General features: G+C 41.9%; 2 protein-coding genes across 3 annotated transcripts in view; one reads left to right on the top strand and one right to left on the bottom strand.

Annotated features, from left to right (window-relative positions):
- Positions 1-1,877: 1,877 nt before the first annotated feature.
- On the top strand, positions 1,878-19,876 carry glrx (glutaredoxin (thioltransferase)). 2 transcript variants are annotated; one of them, XM_028804771.2, is made up of 3 exons: positions 1,878-2,153; positions 10,531-10,649; positions 19,753-19,876. In XM_028804771.2, exons 1-2 carry the CDS (start codon positions 1,947-1,949, stop codon positions 10,642-10,644), a joined length of 321 nt encoding a protein of 106 aa, XP_028660604.2. In that variant the 5' UTR covers positions 1,878-1,946; the 3' UTR covers positions 10,645-10,649; positions 19,753-19,876. The 2 variants fall into 2 exon arrangements, with proteins under 2 accessions (XP_028660604.2, XP_028660603.2); XM_028804770.2 differs by having other exon boundaries at positions 1,879-2,153; positions 10,531-10,660.
- Positions 18,310-19,948, bottom strand: part of rhobtb3 (Rho related BTB domain containing 3) — a 110,862-nt gene continuing 109,223 nt past the window's right edge. The window contains exon 12 of the mRNA XM_028804772.2: positions 18,310-19,881. Within this exon, the coding sequence (XP_028660605.1) occupies positions 19,766-19,881 (116 nt within the window). The 3' untranslated portion in view covers positions 18,310-19,765. The remainder of the gene's footprint in view (positions 19,882-19,948) is intronic.

Consider the following 19,948-nt stretch of genomic DNA (forward strand, 5'->3'; position numbering starts at 1 on the left):
GGATAATGGATGGATGGATTTTTCAGATTCTTCCAGAGTAGAGATTATGACACTCACTTGGACCATTTTTAGATTATTCTGGGAGCAGGCAGTATAGTGTCTTAGTGTATTATCCAGCCAGCCTCAAAATCCCTTTTCCAATAGCAATCACAGCAGCTTTTTGACTAGACTACATCTGTCAGTCAGTGTCCAACCCGCTATATCCTAACACTGGGTCACGGGGGTCTGCTGGAGCCAATCCCAGCCAACAAATCTCAGCAGGAACAAATCCCGCAGGACACACACACACCCACCAACAATTTAGGATCGCCAATTCACGAAACCTGCATGTCTCCGGACTGTGGGAGGAAACCAGAACACCCGGAGGAAACCCACGCAGACACGGGGAGAACATGCAAACTCCACGCAGGGAGGACCTGGGAAGCAAACCCAGGTCTCCTTGCTGTGAGGCATCAGCGCAACCACTGTGCCACCGTGCTGCCCAGACTACACTTGTACATCAAAGAATTAAATTATATTGTTGTCACACTCCCAGAGTTGTGTGAGTGTTAAATAGTAAGTTAAACAAAGGCACCTCCTACCAAATGGCTACCTTATCTACTTTTTTATGTAAGAGTTAAATTATATTGCTGTCATGAAGCCACTGTATTCCTTTACAAGTTCACCATTGGGTTTTGTGTTTTTTCTTTGCATATCTGAAACACATACTTTGGATGATAAGTGCTTCTAAACTGGTCCTGTTGCCTGCCAGATTGGCACCACATCTTTAAAACCTGAATTGGACAAAGGAGATGCACAACTGGATGGATGAATATCGCCTTTATTTTGATCCACTCTGCTGGTTTAAGATGTACAATATGGCCTTCATTTAAATCTTGAATTCCTTGAAGACAGTAGAAATGATTGTGGATTTTAGGAGACATGCATCACCTCCTACACCCCTAGTTTAAAAGGGTGGAATCTTTTACATTTCTTGGGGCAACATTCACTCACAGCCTGAACTTGGATAGTTACTGTTATCAAGAAAGCTCAGAATTGGATGTTTTTCTCTATCAACTTGAAATTTTAACCTGTCCCAATCAGTGCTGGTACAGTTTTATGGAGATGTCAGAATCCATTCATTCTCCATAACAGTCTGGTTACGTGTCCAAATAAAGGATTTTAGAGACAAAGAAAATAATGAAAAAGCTGTATGTACAACTCTACCAGAATGAAAAAAACGAGTAAAAGTGTTTTCCTTGACAACAGTGTGTCTGTCTGCCACAATACAATCTGCAATATAAATATTTCCATGCATCGCTTGTCTTTTTTATGGCATTGCGTTGAATATATTTGATTCAGTATCACGCTACACCTAAGTCCAAAAATAGATATATAGCTACCACGTTTTATTTAATGACATAGGAGTGCTTTTCCATGTCGTTTACTGTCTAATGCGTATGGAATTCATTTTGCTCGGCTACTTACACAACTGTTATTTATCAAAGGGATAAATTGCTAATAATGTTGAATAAGTAACTGGTATGGTCAAGCTGTGTGAAAATATAACGGAACCGAACAAGTATAGGAGCCAACCTTAGCCTCGTGTCTTAGTCTCGGTCCGCAGTTAATCCATAGCTCTCTGGTACACTGCAACGGCGCTATACCCGAAAGTTAGTCCTGTTACCGTAATTGCGTACTAAGACAGATCAGCACAGGATCACCCCGAGCTCATAGCACACTGCGACTGGACCACCACCCCCCCTGCCCCCCTTCCTACTCGCCCCCGATGTCGACTCCAGCACTTCAGTGTATTTAGCTCTGCAGCGAGAAGCCTTCTGATCCTGACGTGTCCTTCCGCGTCACCGAATGCGGATAACACAGGCTCGCCTTTGCCCCGCCCACTAATAAAAGAAAGACTTCTCTAGACGCTTCACTTGTCTTTGCTTTTTACTAAGTTAGGAGCCATGGCACAACAGTTTGTAGAAGGGAAAATCAGCGGAAACAAAGTCGTCGTATTCCTGAAGCCGACGTGCCCTTACTGTGTCACCGCGAAGCGGGTGTTGTCCAAGTACAATATTAAAAACGGGCATCTGGAGTTTGTGGACATTAGTAATCTACCGGAAGTGAGCAGCATTCAGGACTATTTAATGAAGAAAACTGGGGCGAGGACGGTGAGTTACATTTGTGTAAGGAGATATGGAAACGGACGGCGTGGTGGCGCAGGGATTAGCGTAGCTTCTGCACGCTTTACAAACCGTGGTCCAGACAGTGAGTGGAGTTAAAAGTTAACTCATCACGGACCCGTGTCTTTCCTCCACTTACCCAGTACCGTTACTTTTTGTCCGTTGTACGTGTGGTATGCTGGTGTGGCCGCATCTGGTTACGCTGCTTTGGTTCCCGCCTTGTTCCGCGCCCCGTCTACTTGCTTGAGCCCACGACTCCAGAGCTGACGTAAAGCGGCTACTTTAGATGACAGAATATGGAAGGAATTTGCAGTTTCCTCCTTAATGTCTGCTGCGTTCACGCGTTATCGTACAGACTGTATAAATGCGAGTTTCGGATTCAGAGATTGTGGCGTTCAGGTGGAGAAGTCAGAGTTCAGTGTCGGACAAAAGGGAAAGAACGAACCTACCCGAATTCAGATTCCAAAAAGACAGGACTACACGAAAATGGTTAAATATTTGCAGTACACTTGACCAGTGTAAATCTCAACTTACTACATCGCTGCAGCTGGATATGGCGATATGAGGTTGAGTGGTTATAGATTTCGAAGGCTTAAACGTTAAAGATCAAGCGGTTGAAATCCTTTCTACATAGTTATGTTCGGAAGAGTTAATTATGAATACTCTGTAGTCATAACCCCTACATATGCTATATTCGATGCGTTTTGATGTCGAGCTTTTTATGGTCTCCCACCCTCCATTTTTGTTTTTTTACACCCAAAAAACTCTCATTTTTAGGCTATTTTTGGATCATACTTTGTGCAAAAAATTGCACCCTTATGATAAACAGTAAATCAATAGGTGTCTTCAGCAAAAATTATCAGTAGAACTTGAAGTTGTGTATGCATCATCATCCGACCCCAGGGGTTCACCCACTAGTGGGATGTGAGGGGTCAAAGTTACTCCTTTTCACAAAAAAGTTGAAAAGATGGGGATCGGTAGTATAGGCAGGTAAGGTGTTGTTTTATGCCATTTTGAGACTGCTGATCACAAATATGATGGAATTTTTGACATGTAATTAATTCTTTACCAATGATCCTAATTTTTTAAATGTAAATGTATTTTCTAATTGTGGTGCTTAACCTGTGATCTAGCCCTCTATGGACCTCCATCAGACACCATTAAAAATAAACAGGTGCCAGAGTGGTTCTTCAGGGTGATGCCATAGTTGATTGTGGGAAAGCATAGTTTATTTAGTTCTTCTTTTAAAGGCGTGAATGACTGTATTTTAAGTCACTGTCACATTTTTAAAAAAATTGACAGCACGTTTCAGGAAAGTAATACTAAGGTTTTAAAATTGTTTTTTTGTTAAGTTTGGTATGTCATTTTTTTGCCCAGTGTAAAAGATTTTAATGTTTCTTATCTAATGTTACACTTTTTGACCTCCACTTTAGCAATATCATTATCTAATTTTAGGCATGTATCATTACATTTTAAAAACCTCAATATGTCATTTTCTAACCCACTTAGCCCTAAACAGGGTCAGGGTGGTGCTGGAGCCTCTCCCAGCTAGCAAAGGGCGTAAGGCAGGAACAAACCCTGGACAGGTCACCAGTCAATTGAAGAGCATACACAAACACACATCCCAGCTACATACTAGGGCAAAGGTAGCATCGCCAATCCACTTAACCTGCATGTCTTTCATCTGCTCAGCTTTAAATTACTGCATGATTTTTAACATACAGACGTGCATTTTCGGAGTCGGATAGCAAGCTTTAACACCTTGATATCAATTTTCATTGTATGAGGTTTCTAAAGTAAAAGAACATAATTCTAAATGTTGATAACAAAATTTGAAAGGCTGAGATTAAATTAAACAATGTTGATATCAAAATTCATAAACTTTATCAGACTTTGGAGAACTGATATCAATTTTTAAAATCCTGATATTAATTTCTACACTCCATCAATACAGTATATATAACTCTATACAGTGCATATAGAAGCAGGTAGGCTGTCTATCTATCTATCTATCTATCTATCTATCTATCTATCTATCTATCTATCTATCTATCTATCTATCTATCTATCTATCACTACTGCTGCTACTAAAAATATTATAGCACAGTGGTTAAGACTTTGTTCTTCAGACCCTGAGGTTGTTGGATCAGATCTTGCCAGTGACACTGTGTGTAGGTAAGGGACTTCACCTGCCTGTGCCCCAGTTGGAAAAACAAAAGTAATGCAACCATTTGTGTTTCAGGTGTTGTTGGTTGCCTTGGAAATGAATAAATAAGAAAATAAAATTTGCAACTATTATCATACACAAACTCTCTGATTAAAAAAATCTGCATGTTTGTCATCATTATTTTATTACTATAACATAAATAGTTAAATGCTTCAAATACAATTACATGTAACACTCTTCTTATAAAAATCTATCCTCCATAGAAGTACTGTAAACTGAAATCGCTATAATGAATGTGCATGTCCAATAGCCTTTGATGTATTTGTAGAGCAGTGGCGCCTTTATACCTAAGAAGCGCAGTTAAAGTGGTATTGTTAAACGACTGACTGCATAACTGGGCATTTTCTAAACTTCCACGATTGTGTTCTATATCAGAGTGAACTGACAGGAACTGGCTTATGGAAAGGGAGGGTGCAACATGTTTTGGATCTGGCGAGTCAACTGCTGTCTTAGTATGGCTATAATTTCCCATTGTTAAAATGCATTCTTCTAGCCATACTCACTTAAACAAACTGACATCATCCCTATGGTTACAATGACGTTTTTGCATAACAGCTGTCATTACACTATTGTCATTTACTGGCAGGTGCACTCTAGGCCTGGAGTGGCTCATGAGGGTCAAAGGTGGATGAGTTGCAGAATTCATGGCAAAAAAAGCAGAATAGCCAGGGTGTGACCCCTGCACTACTAAACGGATGGTCAGATAAATCCTCATCAGTTCTCTGTTTTGAAGATTTCAAAGATTTATGTACAGTGGTGTGAAAAACTATTTGCCCCCTTCCTGATTTCTTATTCTTTTGCATGTTTGTCACACAAAATGTTTCTGATCATCAAACACATTTAACCATTAGTCAAATATAACACAAGTAAACACAAAATGCAGTTTTTAAATGATGGTTTTTATTATTTAGGGAGAAAAAAAATCCAAACCTACATGGCCCTGTGTGAAAAAGTAATTGCCCCCTTGTTAAAAAATAACCTAACTGTGGTGTATCACACCTGAGTTCAATTTCCGTAGCCACCCCCAGGCCTGATTACTGCCACACCTGTTTCAATCAAGAAATCACTTAAATAGGAGCTGCCTGACACAGAGAAGTAGACCAAACGCACCTCAAAAGCTAGACATCATGCCAAGATCCAAAGAAATTCAGGAACAAATGAGAACAGAAGTAATTGAGATCTATCAGTCTGGTAAAGGTTATAAAGCCATTTCTAAAGCTTTGGGACTCCAGCGAACCACAGTGAGAGCCATTATCCACAAATGGCAAAAACATGGAACAGTGGTGAACCTTCCCAGGAGTGGCCGGCCGACCAAAATTACCCCAAGAGCGCAGAGACGACTCATCCGAGAGGTCACAAAAGACCCCAGGACAACGTCTAAAGAAATGCAGGCCTCACTTGCCTCAATTAAGGTCAGTGTTCACGACTCCACCATAAGAAAGAGACTGGGCAAAAACGGCCTGCATGGCAGATTTCCAAGACACAAACCACTGTTAAGCAAAAAGAACATTAGGGCTCGTCTCAATTTTGCTAAGAAACATCTCAATGATTGCCAAGACTTTTGGGAAAATACCTTGTGGACTGATGAGACAAAAGTTGAACTTTTTGGAAGGCAAATGTCCCGTTACATCTGGCGTAAAAGGAACACAGCATTTCAGAAAAAGAACATCATACCAACAGTAAAATATGGTGGTGGTAGTGTGATGGTCTGGGGTTGTTTTGCTGCTTCAGGACCTGGAAGGCTTGCTGTGATAGATGGAACCATGAATTCTACTGTCTACCAAAAAATCCTGAAGGAGAATGTCCGGCCATCTGTTCGTCAACTCAAGCTGAAGCAATCTTGGGTGCTGCAACAGGACAATGACCCAAAACACACCAGCAAATCCACCTCTGAATGGCTGAAGAAAAACAAAATGAAGACTTTGGAGTGGCCTAGTCAAAGTCCTGACCTGAATCCAATTGAGATGCTATGGCATGACCTTAAAAAGGCGGTTCATGCTAGAAAACCCTCAAATAAAGCTGAATTACAACAATTTTGCAAAGATGAGTGGGCCAAAATTCCTCCAGAGCGCTGTAAAAGACTCATTGCAAGTTATCGCAAACGCTTGATTGCAGTTATTGCTGCTAAAGGTGGCCCAACCAGTTATTAGGTTCAGGGGGCAATTACTTTTTCACACAGGGCCATGTAGGTTTGGATTTTTTTTTCTCCCTAAATAATAAAAACCACCATTTACAAACTGCATTTTGTGTTTACTTGTGTTATATTTGACTAATGGTTAAATGTGTTTGATGATCAGAAACATTTTGTGTGACAAACATGCAAAAGAATAAGAAATCAGGAAGGGGGCAAATAGTTTTTCACACCACTGTATGTATCTGTGTATGCATTAGGGTTATCCAAATTTTAAAACTGGAACACAAAGTAAATGTCTGCTTGACCCAAACAAAACCCATCCCCCTTCCTTTGTTGCGATCAGAGGACCACTCCCAAACCCTTGTTTCTGTAACCATTGTATACTACCTGCCATCATGCTGTCACGAGGAAAACAGTGCATAGTGAGACATGATGATGTGGCCCACCAGAGAGGTAAGAGTAAGACGGAGGGTTTTGTTACTTGCTTCTAAACTGTTTTGGTACTGGTACTGAGGTCCAAAACCCAGTATCAATACTGAACATCAAACTTTTTTAACTCTTCCAACACAAGTGGGTGGGTGTTTAGGTCGGTATTTAATCATCTGTTAGGAAAAGGGAGCATAATAATAAAACACAACCCAATCAAACAAATACAATGGATTTAGAAAGTATTTGGACCCCTGCACTGTGTGCAGACTTTATTGTGTTGTAGATGTAATTTTAAATGATTGAATTTGCCATTTAGCCTATCTGTCTACACACAATAAGCTATAATGACAAATTGAAAACATGTTTTCAGAAAGGTTTACTAATTTTAAAAACTGAAATCTCTCATCTCTCATTTATATTCAGACCCCTTACCGTGACACTCCAAATTGTGGCCAGGTACATTTGCTTTGCTTTATTTAACCTTGAGATGTATCTGGAACTTTACTGGAGACCACCTGTGGCAAACTGACTTGGCTGGACCACCAGAACTCTGCCTAGAGTTGACCCTTCGGCCAAACTGAGTAACTGGGCAAGAAGGGCCTTGGTCAGGCAGCAAGATCTCGGTGGTCACTGTAACAGACCACTGGAATAGCAGCACTCCATCAATCAGGTATTTATGATAGAGAGGCTAGACAGAAGCTAGGTAAATGACAGCCCACCTGGACATTGAGAGCGTGAGGATAAAGATTCTCTAGTCCGTTGAGACAAAACTCCAAGCATTATACCTGGTGAAGACAAGGCACAGCTCATCACTTGCCTAATACCATCCCCACGGAGAAGCATGGTGGTGGCAGCATCATACTATTGGGGTGCTTCTCAGCGGCAGGGACAAGGGAGCCTGGTCAGACTTGAGGGAACAATAAAGGCAGCTAAATTAAATATACAGAGGTCGTTGAAGAAAACTTGCTCCAGAGTGCACACTATCTTTGACTGGGGTGACAGTTCACCTTTCAGCATGACAAAGATTCGAAGCATACAGCCTTGATAATACTGGAGTGACTTTTGGCCAAGTGTCTGCCTGTCCTTGAGTGGCCCAACCAAAGTCCAAGAGACAAAGAGACAGGAAGGTGGCAGTTTACAGGTGCTTCCCATTCTATGTAACGGAGCTTGAGGGGATCTGCCATGAAGAATGGGATAAACTGCACAAATCCAGGTGCAAGAAGGCGTACTTGCTGCCAAAGAAATTTATACAAAGTAGTGAATTAAGGGTCTGAACACTTAAATAAATTAGACATTTCAGTTTCCATCCATTATCCAACCCGCTATATCCTAACTACAGGGTCACGGGTGTCTGTATAAAAATACATTCTTCTTATTATTTATCAGTAATGTTATTTCATTATTTATCAGTGCTACCTCTAAGACCGACCCTGCCCCCAACACCAACCCAAAATGCCCCCGTAAGCAACCAGTGACACCCGATAAGAACTTTCTATGGGAAGTACTGCTCCAGTCAACCTGACCGCCTGTTAGCTCTGAGGTCAGTGGTTTTTCTCTTTGTATTTTAAATGTTCTCACTGACATTTTTATCCCTCACCCCCATCACATCCTGGGTATGACGTTAAACTGCATCTGGCTTTGCAAGCGGTCCTCCAACTGACATGAAAATCTTGGGGGTTGGCAGCAGGACTGGCACTCCAGCCACTGTAAAAACATTTTGCAGTTTCAAAACGGCAGACAGGACTCCTTTTTTGCTCTACGCGAGAGTAGCTCTGCTGCTGCCCCCCATAGACATGCTGCTCACATTGTGAATGGGATGGGGGAAAGCCCTCAGGAGCTTCATCCCCGGAAGAGTCAACACCGTCGGAGAGCCAATATGGTCAGGCCTGTTGGGGATCGGAATTGGTGTGGTGCTGAGGTGTCGCCTGCTGCACTGAAGTGCTCGGGAACATCTTGTCTCTCCAACATGATGATCTTCTTTCTCCACTGTCAGAAGAGCTTCATAAACTTCACATTTCACTGGTGCCACTCTCTGAGGTGCATAGACCTGGGACTGGCCAAATCTCTGTAGATGGGTCTTTTATTGGTCTGCTCGCTCTGATGGCTGTCATACTCAGGGAAGTAGCTGTTGCTGTGGCAGATCGGCTCCTTCTGATGGTTTCACTCCTGTCACTGGGTGTATTATGAGACTCAGATTAAGGCTGTCTCTGGGTGCCTAGTCTGTTGTCTCAGTGTGTAGTCCTACCGTGGTGTGGGAGATATTTTATTTGCAACTTTGCTCGTTGGTTGATGGGTGCCCTTGAGGAGAGTCAATGGAGGCTCTGATCGGGGCTGTTAAGAGATTGAGTGAGTAGTCTGAGTGTCTGGGCTTGTGAGAGTCCTCGATAAAAACCAACATCCAAGATCTTGGGCACAGTCATTGGCAGTGTGTCTGTCTGCAGACAGAATGTCGGCCTCGTTGAAAGGTTTACTTACCTTGGCAGTGACATTCATGTCTCTGGTGACTCTTCCTATGAAGTCAGTAGACGGATTGGGAGCACATGGGGGGTCATGAGGTCACTAGAAAGGGGTGTGTGGCACTCCCAATATCTTTGTAAACGGACGAAGGTCCAAGTCTTTAGAGTCCTGGTGCTTCTTGTTTTGCTGTATGGTTATGAGACATGGACGCTCTCCAGTGATCTGAGATGAAGACTGGACTTCTTTGGTACTGCGTCTCTTCGGAGAATCCTTGGGTACCGCTAGTTTGACATTGTGTTGAATGAGCAGTTGCTTACAGAGTCCCAGATATGAAGCAGATTACCTGCATTGTGAGGGAGCGTCAGTTAGGGCACTACGGCCATGTGGCACAATACCCTGAGGGTAATCCGGCTCACAGGATCCTCATTGTTGAGGACCCTAGTTGTTGGGCCTGGCTATGGCAGATAGATGGGCATTTCTGGGGGGTGGGACTAGGCCACGTGTCTGCCTGGGGAGTTGCCAACCAGGATCCGTGTGGTGGGTGCGGCAATGCGCTGTACCAGTGCATGTTCCCCAACCTGACCTGACCCTTGCTTCCATTTGCTACGGCATGCATGGTCAATTAATTACTCTGTTATGAGTGCCTACTGAAGTGTGTAAGAGTGTGCCCTGCAATAAACTGGCATTTCATCTGTGTTTATGCCCTCTGTCCAGTACTAACAGAATTGGCTTTGACCCTGTGTGCCCCTTTATTGAAATGATTAGCTTTGGGAAATTGATGCAATTTAAATACCCATACAGTGGAACCATCTCCATGTTAAAAACTATGATTTGCGGAGTTCCAACCAATTTAACGATATCCTGCCGTGAGAAGTCAAGCAAAATGACACCTTTTATTGGCTAACGAAAAAGCCAATATTTTGCATATTGTAATCTTTTTTAAGTTAGCCAATAAAAGGTGTCATTTTGCTTGACGTCTCACTACATTTGTAATGGCTAACATGGTACAACACCCTAGTACTAAAGATATCCTGCCCAAATTCTATCCACACAGCTTTCAAAGTGGCAACAAGAGAAACTAACAAACACGTGTGCGTTCTTTCTTGCATTGTCTGCAGGTTCCACGTGTATTTATTGGTGAAGAGTGCATTGGAGGTGGGGATGATGTGGATCAGCTAGACAGGAGAGGACAGTTGGAAGGGAAGCTGAAAGCCATTGGAGCTATGAACTGATACAAGTGCGTATCTGGTAGGTACCATCTTTCTGATTAGCATCTGTATTTCTTGATCCTATTTCAGTTATATACTGACCTCTTCAATAATTAAAAACATTATGCAGAGTGTTAAATTTAACTTTTACTGCTGATGGAGTTTCTTGTACCCCCACAATTTATATGTATTTCAGATTGTTGAATCTGTTGCCAGGGTGGCATTGCTGCCTCACAGCTTCAGAGGCGTTGGACAGAATCTCACTCTAGTTATTGTGTAGAGTTGACATCCCCATCCCAGAAAAGTGCTGATTAACTGGCAGTTCCAAAATGGCTCGGTGTGTATAAAAGTTTCCCGTATGATGTAATGACACCTTGTCCAGGAATGGCGGGTGGAATCTGCTTGTTAAAGACAGTCCCTACGCTTTCTGTTCATTCGTTTTGCTTTGTGCCTGTCCACTCCCTCATGGTGGATTTTCTCAATACTGAAGACTTGTGGGGTGGCACGGTGGCGCAGAGGTAGCGCTGCTGCCTCGCAGTAAGGAGATCTGGGTTTGTTTCCCGGGTCCTCCCTGTGTGGAGTTTGCATGTTCTCCCCGTGTCTCCTTCCATACCAATGTTGCCATATGCACGTCAACTCCATGAACCTCTTCAGCACCGCAATCAGATGGGGGACTGATGATGCTGGTACATCATGTTCATTTTCGATTACTTATCAAAATTGGAGTCCGACAAGTCAGAGTTGAATTCAGCGATGAAATGCAAAACGTTGTCCATGGAATAGTTTGCTTTACGCATTCACTTCAATCTCTTGCCAGATGTCAATGCCATTTTTGCCATTGTTTCCTCCTTGGTACTCATGCAAGTTCAAGGAATCTTGGTCAAACCAATGAAGCTGACTAGCAAACAGAGTCCAACTAAAACGTAATGTCAATCCCTCCTTTTGACAAAAGTCGACATCAGCCCTGAAAGAGTTAAATAAGTGGACGTGTGCACATAAATGGATGTTTTTTTTGTGTGCATGTAAATTGAGTCAGTGTGGCAGAAACAGAACGACTTGACAATGTTTTTGAGTGAGTAAAATTAAATAGTAACTTTTCACTGTTTCTTGTTGGTAGACGTTTGTTCAAGTGCATAATCTGATGAAATAGTTCTGGATTTTGATTTGTAGCAATTTTTAACCATCCTCATAGCATTAACACACACTGATGCTGGTGAAGTCTTCCATCGTACAGTGACCTGCAACAGGCTTTTATGTATTGTGGCATACGACTGGGGTCCTTGCCTGGCCGGGACACCTCCACACTGGAAGGACCGGGGGAAGGAGCCTATCCAGAGCATTACCTCCCCCGGAGCAGTAGGTGGCAGCAGTGCCTTGGAATCCTGCAGTGCTCCATGGGAGCTGGAGTTTAGTGCAGCCCTGTTGGGTTCCGTGGGCGCTGCAGCTGTAGTTGAGCCCTTGAATGCAGCTCTTCCACTGGGGCTGTGCGCAGCCTGGACTTCACAGACTTCACAAGTTGCCCCTCTGCTGCAGATGCTTTCAGTAGTCCAAGACTGAAATTACTGGAATGCTGACATTTCATCAGATTGGTCTCTGATCTTCTTTATCACATGTAGTGAAAGAGTGCGATTGTATGACATTTTTTCAGTGATTATTGCCTAGTTGTCTATAGCAGTGCTCCGCAACCAGTGTGCCACAGCACACTGGTGTGCCTTGAGCCGATACAGGTGTGACGCGGTCAAATAAGACAATTTTCTAACTAAATAATATGTCAACAGTCCTCCTTAGAAACACAATAACGAGAATACGTGCAATGAAATATTCGCGTAAATAGCCTTTTAAAGGTTTCATAATTTTATGTGTCATTTCTCTGAAATAATAAATCTCATCGCCTGGCGCCTACGATGTAGGCCCTACGTAGTCGCCAGACAACTCCATAGTATGCTTTGATAGGCAGAGCGTTCCATGCCCTCACCTAGATTCAATTCAAGCCGATATATTAGTCGTGCTACATCGCATTCACTCGTCTTGCGACAGTAGTTATCATTCATTACTATTAGTTGTGTTGCTGAATTGTGTATGGTTAACGTTCTTCGTGTGATTCATATTTAGTTTTATACCCCTTTAAATATGGATACATTTTTACATGGAAAAGATTCGTCTTCACATACAGATGATGAAGAACCCAGCACAAGTGTTGCAAAAAAAACAAAGAAGATTGTGAAAAGGAAGTACAACGAAGACTACATTCGATATGGATTCTCGTGGTGTGGTGACGAAACGGCTCCAAAGCCACAATGCATCATTTGCGGCGATCAGCTATCAAACGAGGCAATGGCACCCAGTAAACTAAATTCAAACCATCCCAGTTATGCCAAAAAAGACAAACAACTCTTTTGTTAATTAAAAATGATAAGCGGTCATGCTTAAAAGATCTTGACCAAGAACTTTGGGTTGCGCAGTCAAATATTAAGCCGAATATAAAACTTTTGTGTTCATTGAAACAAGCGCAGGTATCACATTAATCAGTCATTATGTTATAATAATTATTAAGATTGCATAAAAGTAAATATAGTGTAGTTTTTATGTATGTATACTTATAATAAATGTATACTTATAATAAAAAATGAAAATTTATTGTAAAATTTGTGTATTAAATTAATATCTATATATCAGTGGCGTAGCTGGAGATCATGTTGCCCGGGGCGGTGAAAAATTTGACGCCCTAAAGCTGAAAAATAAATTGGAGTTCATGTTGTCCGGGGCAGTGAAAAATTTGACGCCCCAAAGCTAAAAGAAATTTTTTTTTTGCGCCTCCTCAAGGAACAAAAAAAAAAGGAAAGTACCGTAGTTTGGACGCCCCTAAATAGCTGGCGCTCGGAGCAGACCCCCCCCCACCCTAGCTACACCACTGCTATATATTTTAGCTTTTGACGTGCCGCGGAATTCTAGGAAGAACTTTGGTGTGTCGTAGGTGAGAAAAGGTTGCGGAGCACTGGTCTATAGGACAGAGACAGCCATTCAAACCTAGGCAGTAACAGCTGCAAGAGAAAACTGTATGAAAATGATAATGCCAGAGGAAGCCACGTCCCTGGAGGGAGACAAGCAGTGAGGTGAAGTGCAGAGTTGGTCTTCTTTTAAAAATAGCTGAATCTCACAAAAATATATTTAAAAAAAATGTTTACACCATGCATGCAATCTCAACATGCAGATCAATAGTTGGCGATATTCTTGATTTGAATAATGGACATATTCAGTGCATGTTTGGACTGGTGCCCCTTGGACACCATTGGAGACCCCTTAATGTTATGTTTAATGCTGAATTTTTTTCAACAAGAAGAAATGTTATTATGTGTAACAGAAACAAATAAAGAGCAAAACATCGAGAAATACAGTAGGACGGGTACATCGGGGGTCCGCTACTGTACTGTCGTTGATGTGGTACATGTTCTTTACGTTATATGCTTTGACACAGTCGCCAACATGCAGACCGATGCTGCAGTCAATGCAGTAGAAACGCGTTTTTGTTTTTGCATATTTGTAATTTATTGTGCTGTTTGTGCACGAGGGTAAAAGGTCAGTGCCGAATCCACACAAGTGACGTGCCCATTGAATTACTGCAGGCTACTGCATGACTTCCTCAATTTCTGTGACTTGAACATTGACAGTGGCTGCACTGTGGAGAGTGCTTAGGGGGCTGACATCTTTTTTTTTTTTTTGTCCTTCTACCTTTTTTGGCACAAACTTACTTGTTTCACGGTGAACCTTCACAGAAACGAAGGTAAGCCATGGTAGTTTGATTGTACAGTGGCATATACTTCACTATCTGTGTCAACGTCACATGACCATTTCACAATGTCATCATTACTATTGCTTGACTCAACTAATAGTTCAGTTTCTGTTTGTTCTAAAGCTGGCTTTACAGCTTTTCATTTATACGCCATTGTGTTTTGTTGAAAGCTGTGCCCCTCTCTTGAACATTGATGAATCATGTTAGAGTTGCAGAACACATAGAAAAAGTCAAGATTATTTTGCAGTATGATGTGATTTCATCCTCAAGATGGCAGCAGAATGTTGTCCCAAACATTATTTGGCATAACGCTGTTTAGCTCATCAAAATCAGTTAATCCGAGTCCTACTCAGGATATTTTCATTTGTATCGGTGCTACGTGACTAATGTCGTCGTAAATGTATTTTGTGCTGAGTTCCGTCTTTCGTAGCGTTGTCCTGTTTACATGGTCTGTGTGTGTGTAAATATGCTCCCCTGGAAACAATGGGGGGTAGGATAACTCTGTGGAACCGTGGCCCCTCACTATAATTGGGCTATGTAAACGGAAGGATAGAAAGAAAAAAAAAACATCTCGTTCTACTGGACCGCCATTTCACTACAGAGACAGGAGAAAGCACTGCTTCAAATCATTCACACCTTTGTCTACCTGCCACTTTCAACACCCGACAACAACAGCTTTGCACCAGAAAACCCTGGGGCTCTGGATTACCCCACGTACCGAAGACAAGCACGGTGAGACGGAGCAAGCCATCATTTTCATCTGTGTACTTTATGTAGGACTGTTTTTCCAGCTGACCCAGGGTCATAACCATTATCCATTTTTTGTTAAATCTTCTGGACTTTTTATGTGTGTTTCGTGCTTTCTGTGTGTCTTATTGAGTTCATGTTCAGTGTGGGGTCAAGGGAGAGTTTGTATTGTTCATTTACTTTCTACTGCACTTTTTATTATTACTTTCCGCTGGACACTTTTGGGGTTGAATGTTATGTTGGGGTTGGTTGGGGTATGATATATATATATGTATTGTTTGTTAATTTCTTTATCAATATATACTCACTTTATTATTTTATATACTGTTTGTTTGTTGGCTTATTTTTTGATCGTCAGTTGGGGGAAGTTTATTTGGAAGAAGTAAGGCTTGTCGGGTCTAACGTCCTCAACTTGCCAGGCCCTGGGTCTTGGTGGTGTAGTTGCCGGTTTGGGAGAGTGAGTCAGCCATTACACATTGTTACATAGAATTACGAGCTCAAGAGATGCTCACATTAAAGCCAAGAAGGTGAAACTGCAAGAACGGGCATTTTAAAAATGTAAAAAAAACTTACAATGCACTTTCATACGACAAATTAATATACACCATGATTGTAAAGAAGTAACGGATTTGAAAAATATTGAGGTTATCCTTTAATGAATTTCAGCTGTGTGTCTGGTTGCATCTTTATAAACGCTGAGAACAGTATGACTGCCCTCTGACAGAATATGGTGGACCTTCTTACCAATTTAAGTTCTTTCAGTTTATGCTAAATATACTGCATACTCCGAAGAGGTAGTCAGAAAACAGCAGATCCACACAACAGTCCATCAGGAGTGAGAACTCATGGAAAACGGGCCTCGACTGAAAATGTATCGCTTCGCATAGACACGTGACTTGCTGTGGCTTGTGGTTAATAAGCATTAGGCATATTATGACACATTCTGCATAAACTAGGCCAACCCGCTATATCCTAACACAGGGTCACGGAGGTCTGCTGGAGCCAATCCCAGCCAACACGGGGCACAAGGCAGGAACAAATCCTGGGCAGGGTGCCAGCCCACCACAGGACACACACACCAAGCACACACTATGGACAATTTAGGATCGCCAATGCACCTAACCTGCATGTCTTTGGACTGTGGGAGAAAACCCACGCAGACACGGGGAGAACATGCAAACTCCACGCGGGGAGGACCTGGGAAGCGAACCCGAGTCTCCTAACTGCGAGGCAGCAGCGCTATGCCAGGATTAGGGATACACCGATACCGATACCAATATCTGGTATTGGCCTCGTTACCACATTTTCTAAAGTACTCGTACTCGTTAAAAGTCCCCCGATACCGGAGACCGATACCACGGTCTGAGAAATGTCTATGTTTGAGCGGCATGTAAGGGGTTAATCACAGGCGCCGAGTGCCCGCCCCCAGGCCCCGGCTGCAGCTCAGAGCGGGGAGAAGGCGAGGCGAGACATGTCAGCCGTGTCATGTGGAACTATTTCAAAATGAACGAAGACGACAAAACAAAGGCGGACTGCAAATTGTGCTCAGCGAAATTGTCCAGAGGAGGCTCAAAAGGTAGCGCATTTAACACAAGTAATTTAATCAAGCACCTAAAATCCCAACACGACAACGAGTACAAAGAGTTTGCCCACGCTTTTAAACCAACACAACCCACGCTGCAGCAAACTCTTGCAAGACGAGAGAAAATGTCCAAAGACAATTCACGTGCTGTGAAAATAACACAGGCAATTATTGAGTACATTGCATTGAGTGACCAGCCACTCCCGGAGGTAGAAAATGTGGGATTCCTGCGTCTCCTCCATGTTCTGGAGCCCAGATATGATGTCCCAAGCCGCCGCTACATGACTGACACGGAGCTGCCTAAACTACACGACTCCGTGAAAAAACATATCCACAGCCTACTGCAAGCCTCCTCTGCGTTTAGTTTCACCACGGATATTTGGACAAGCAGTGTTAGCCCCGTGTCGCTAATTAGCCTAACCTCCCAGTGGATAGACGAGAGTTTCACGCCGCAACGAGCCATATTACATGCGAAACAATTCCGCGGCTCGCACACCAGCCAGGCTATAGCGCATGTGTTTGAGGAAATGCTCCAGACATGGGGTATACCTAATCATGTTTTTATTAAGTACTCGGTATCGGCAAGTACTGAAATGCAAGTACTCGTACTCGTTTTCCAAAAAAGTGGTATCGGTGCATCCCTAGCCAGGATTCTTTTTTAACATAAACATTTTTTAGCATTATAAATCAAATACATGTCATTCTAAAAGATTTTCTAGAGTGATTCTTATACAAAATAATATTAGCAACTGTGTGACATTTGGATTAAATTAAAAACAAAAATCAGAACATCAGTCTAGTATTCAAATGGTTTAAAATTTTATTTATCACTTGGAAAAAATTAAATTTTAAAGGCAGTTAACTCAGTTCTTAAATACAATAAATAGATCAACAATAATTAAAATGATGTTATTTTTGTTAAATAAATGCTTTAGTGGACCTGCATGCCACTATCTTTAAAATAACATTTATAAAAAAGTGTTAGCAGTATAAAGCTATTAGAATGCAAACAGCCCAAAGTTCATTGAAATGACAGGAACTCAGAATTTTTTCTTAATTCTCCATATTGCTAGCATTAAGACATTTACAAAACAATAGCAATTTGAATTTGATCAAGTCCAAGTGGGCCTGCACAATTGTTTCCTGATAATTTACATCCAGAAAAGGACTTCAAGTATAGAGGAGCGGGAAAGACCCCTCCTGTATGTGTCACTTATGGTGGGGTCTTGGTTTCTACTTGACTGCTTAGAGAACTAAACCAAAGGGACTGTGAACTGACCGTAAGTATGTCTGCTTAATGAGGAGCCTTTTCATTTTAAAGCTTACTTAAAGAGATTTACATTTTTAACTGCATGTCGTCTTAACATGAGACCTTCCTCTATAAATACTTGCTCGGACACTTCCCGACATTTCCCTGCAGTCCTGTTCCAGTCATCTAAACCGGGGGTCCTGAAGAGCCATAGTGGCTGCAGGTTTTTATCCCCACGCCAATGCTTCATGAGAAACCAGTCCTCAAAAACAACCACTTTTATTTAATTTTATGGCTTGTTACGGGTTTCATTCTGCCATGTTCTTCCCAGTGATATCATTTGAGTGATTTACAGCCCGATTCTGATTAGTATTTCTCAGTCCTTCACTTTTTTCTTCTCAGTTTCTCACCAACATTTTATTAAGTCAGATACGATGAAAACACACAGGTGGAAATGGAAAGAAGTCAGATGAAGAACGGCTGCTTCCTTTGTCATTTGCCTCTTGTTGCGAATAAGAAGCCATTACAAGCAGCCGTTTAAGACTAAAATAAGCAATTAAGGTTGGGGGAATCATAACAAGCAAGGCAGCTAAAATGAAGCCAAAAAATGGTGCTTGAGCAATACGGGTATCAACAGCAATAATGGAAGTATCATTACGTAACCTGCAGCCACTACAGCCGTCCAGGATCTGATCTAAACTGTCATTGTTGTGGCTTCTTGGTAAATACACAAGGAATATAAAATGGCAAAGAGGTAAATAAAACAGGGAAGAAAAAACAAATATAATGTAATTTGTCCTAAAAAGTAGGATGACACCTAACAAATAACTGGAGAGATATCTGAGAGAAACTAGTGGTGTTCGTGGGTATAGGACAGTTTTTAAAAATCCAAATGTTAAGGACGAAGGACCCTGAAAGCACCTGAGTAGTAACAGTGAGATAACATGAGAGCTAGAGCTGTTGATATATAACATTTCCATTTCCTTTCAGCAGCTATTGGCATTAGAAGATTTAAAAGCAAAACGTTAATACCTCACGGCCTTGGCAACACTGGTTCACTTGCAGTTTGACAGAAAAGACGTTCCTTCGAGAGCTCTGATTGGCTCAAACCATACCCTGTACCTGCATTAGCCGCTTAAGGACCAAATAACAGGGGGGTTCTGGGAGGTGGCAGCATCACTTTTGCTTTGCTCCTCTACACCTCTCAAAAGGGCTGAGTTGTATTGTTCTGTGCAAAGGCTGAGATTTTTAAATACTGTATACTGTATAGCTCTTGACAAGCACCTGTAATGTCTTACGTTGCCTTAGTTATTCACATTTTTAGGAGTTAACACTGGCCCAAGTTAAACTAACCCACAACATTTCCAGGCATTTGATTTCTAGAGATTGCCACGGACAGGATTAGACCTGACTAGATCTTCAAAACACTCCATACATTTGTGCTCACTTCCCTGGAATAAAACTCAAGTCTACGCTGAATCTTCTAAAAGGGAGTGCTGTCTTGTTTTTACTGTGGTAGGGGATTAAAAGCACACCTGGATTTCAACTTATAAAAATAGATGTTAATTTAAAAATGTAGTAATAATAAATATAGTGGTCAGCATGCACAGCTTTCAGTGTTAACTTGGGAGGCGGCTGACGTCATATCCTTAAGTGTTGTCATGATGGAGTATTCCAAAACTGCTTATTTATGGTATTGTAAGTACTGTCTTTGCAGATGACATACTTTTGCATGACTAAAACCATGTTGTGCTTATTTTGCAGGGAAGCAGCCTTGTCACATGACAGCACAGCACGATTTTTGGACACAGAATTGCTGCCTAAATTTTGCAAGGTCCTGCATGTATACCCTTGAAGGCCACCTGTGCTTCTCGATGAAATCTTGGTCTTCCTCTGGAAAAAAAAGAATGGCACAGGTTTATGTGTGGTTATTGACAGAAAATGTTTTAGTGTAATGTAA

Source organism: Erpetoichthys calabaricus, chromosome 7, assembly GCF_900747795.2.
Source record: "Erpetoichthys calabaricus chromosome 7, fErpCal1.3, whole genome shotgun sequence".
Lineage (NCBI taxonomy): Eukaryota > Metazoa > Chordata > Cladistia > Polypteriformes > Polypteridae > Erpetoichthys > Erpetoichthys calabaricus.

Coding starts and splice junctions, on each gene's coding strand:
- glrx (XM_028804771.2), top strand. CDS start 1,947: ATGGCACAACAGTTTGTAGAAGGGAAAATCAGCGGAAACAAAGTCGTC. Junction 2,154..10,530: donor AGAAAACTGGGGCGAGGACG/GTGAGTTACATT, acceptor CATTGTCTGCAG/GTTCCACGTGTATTTATTGG.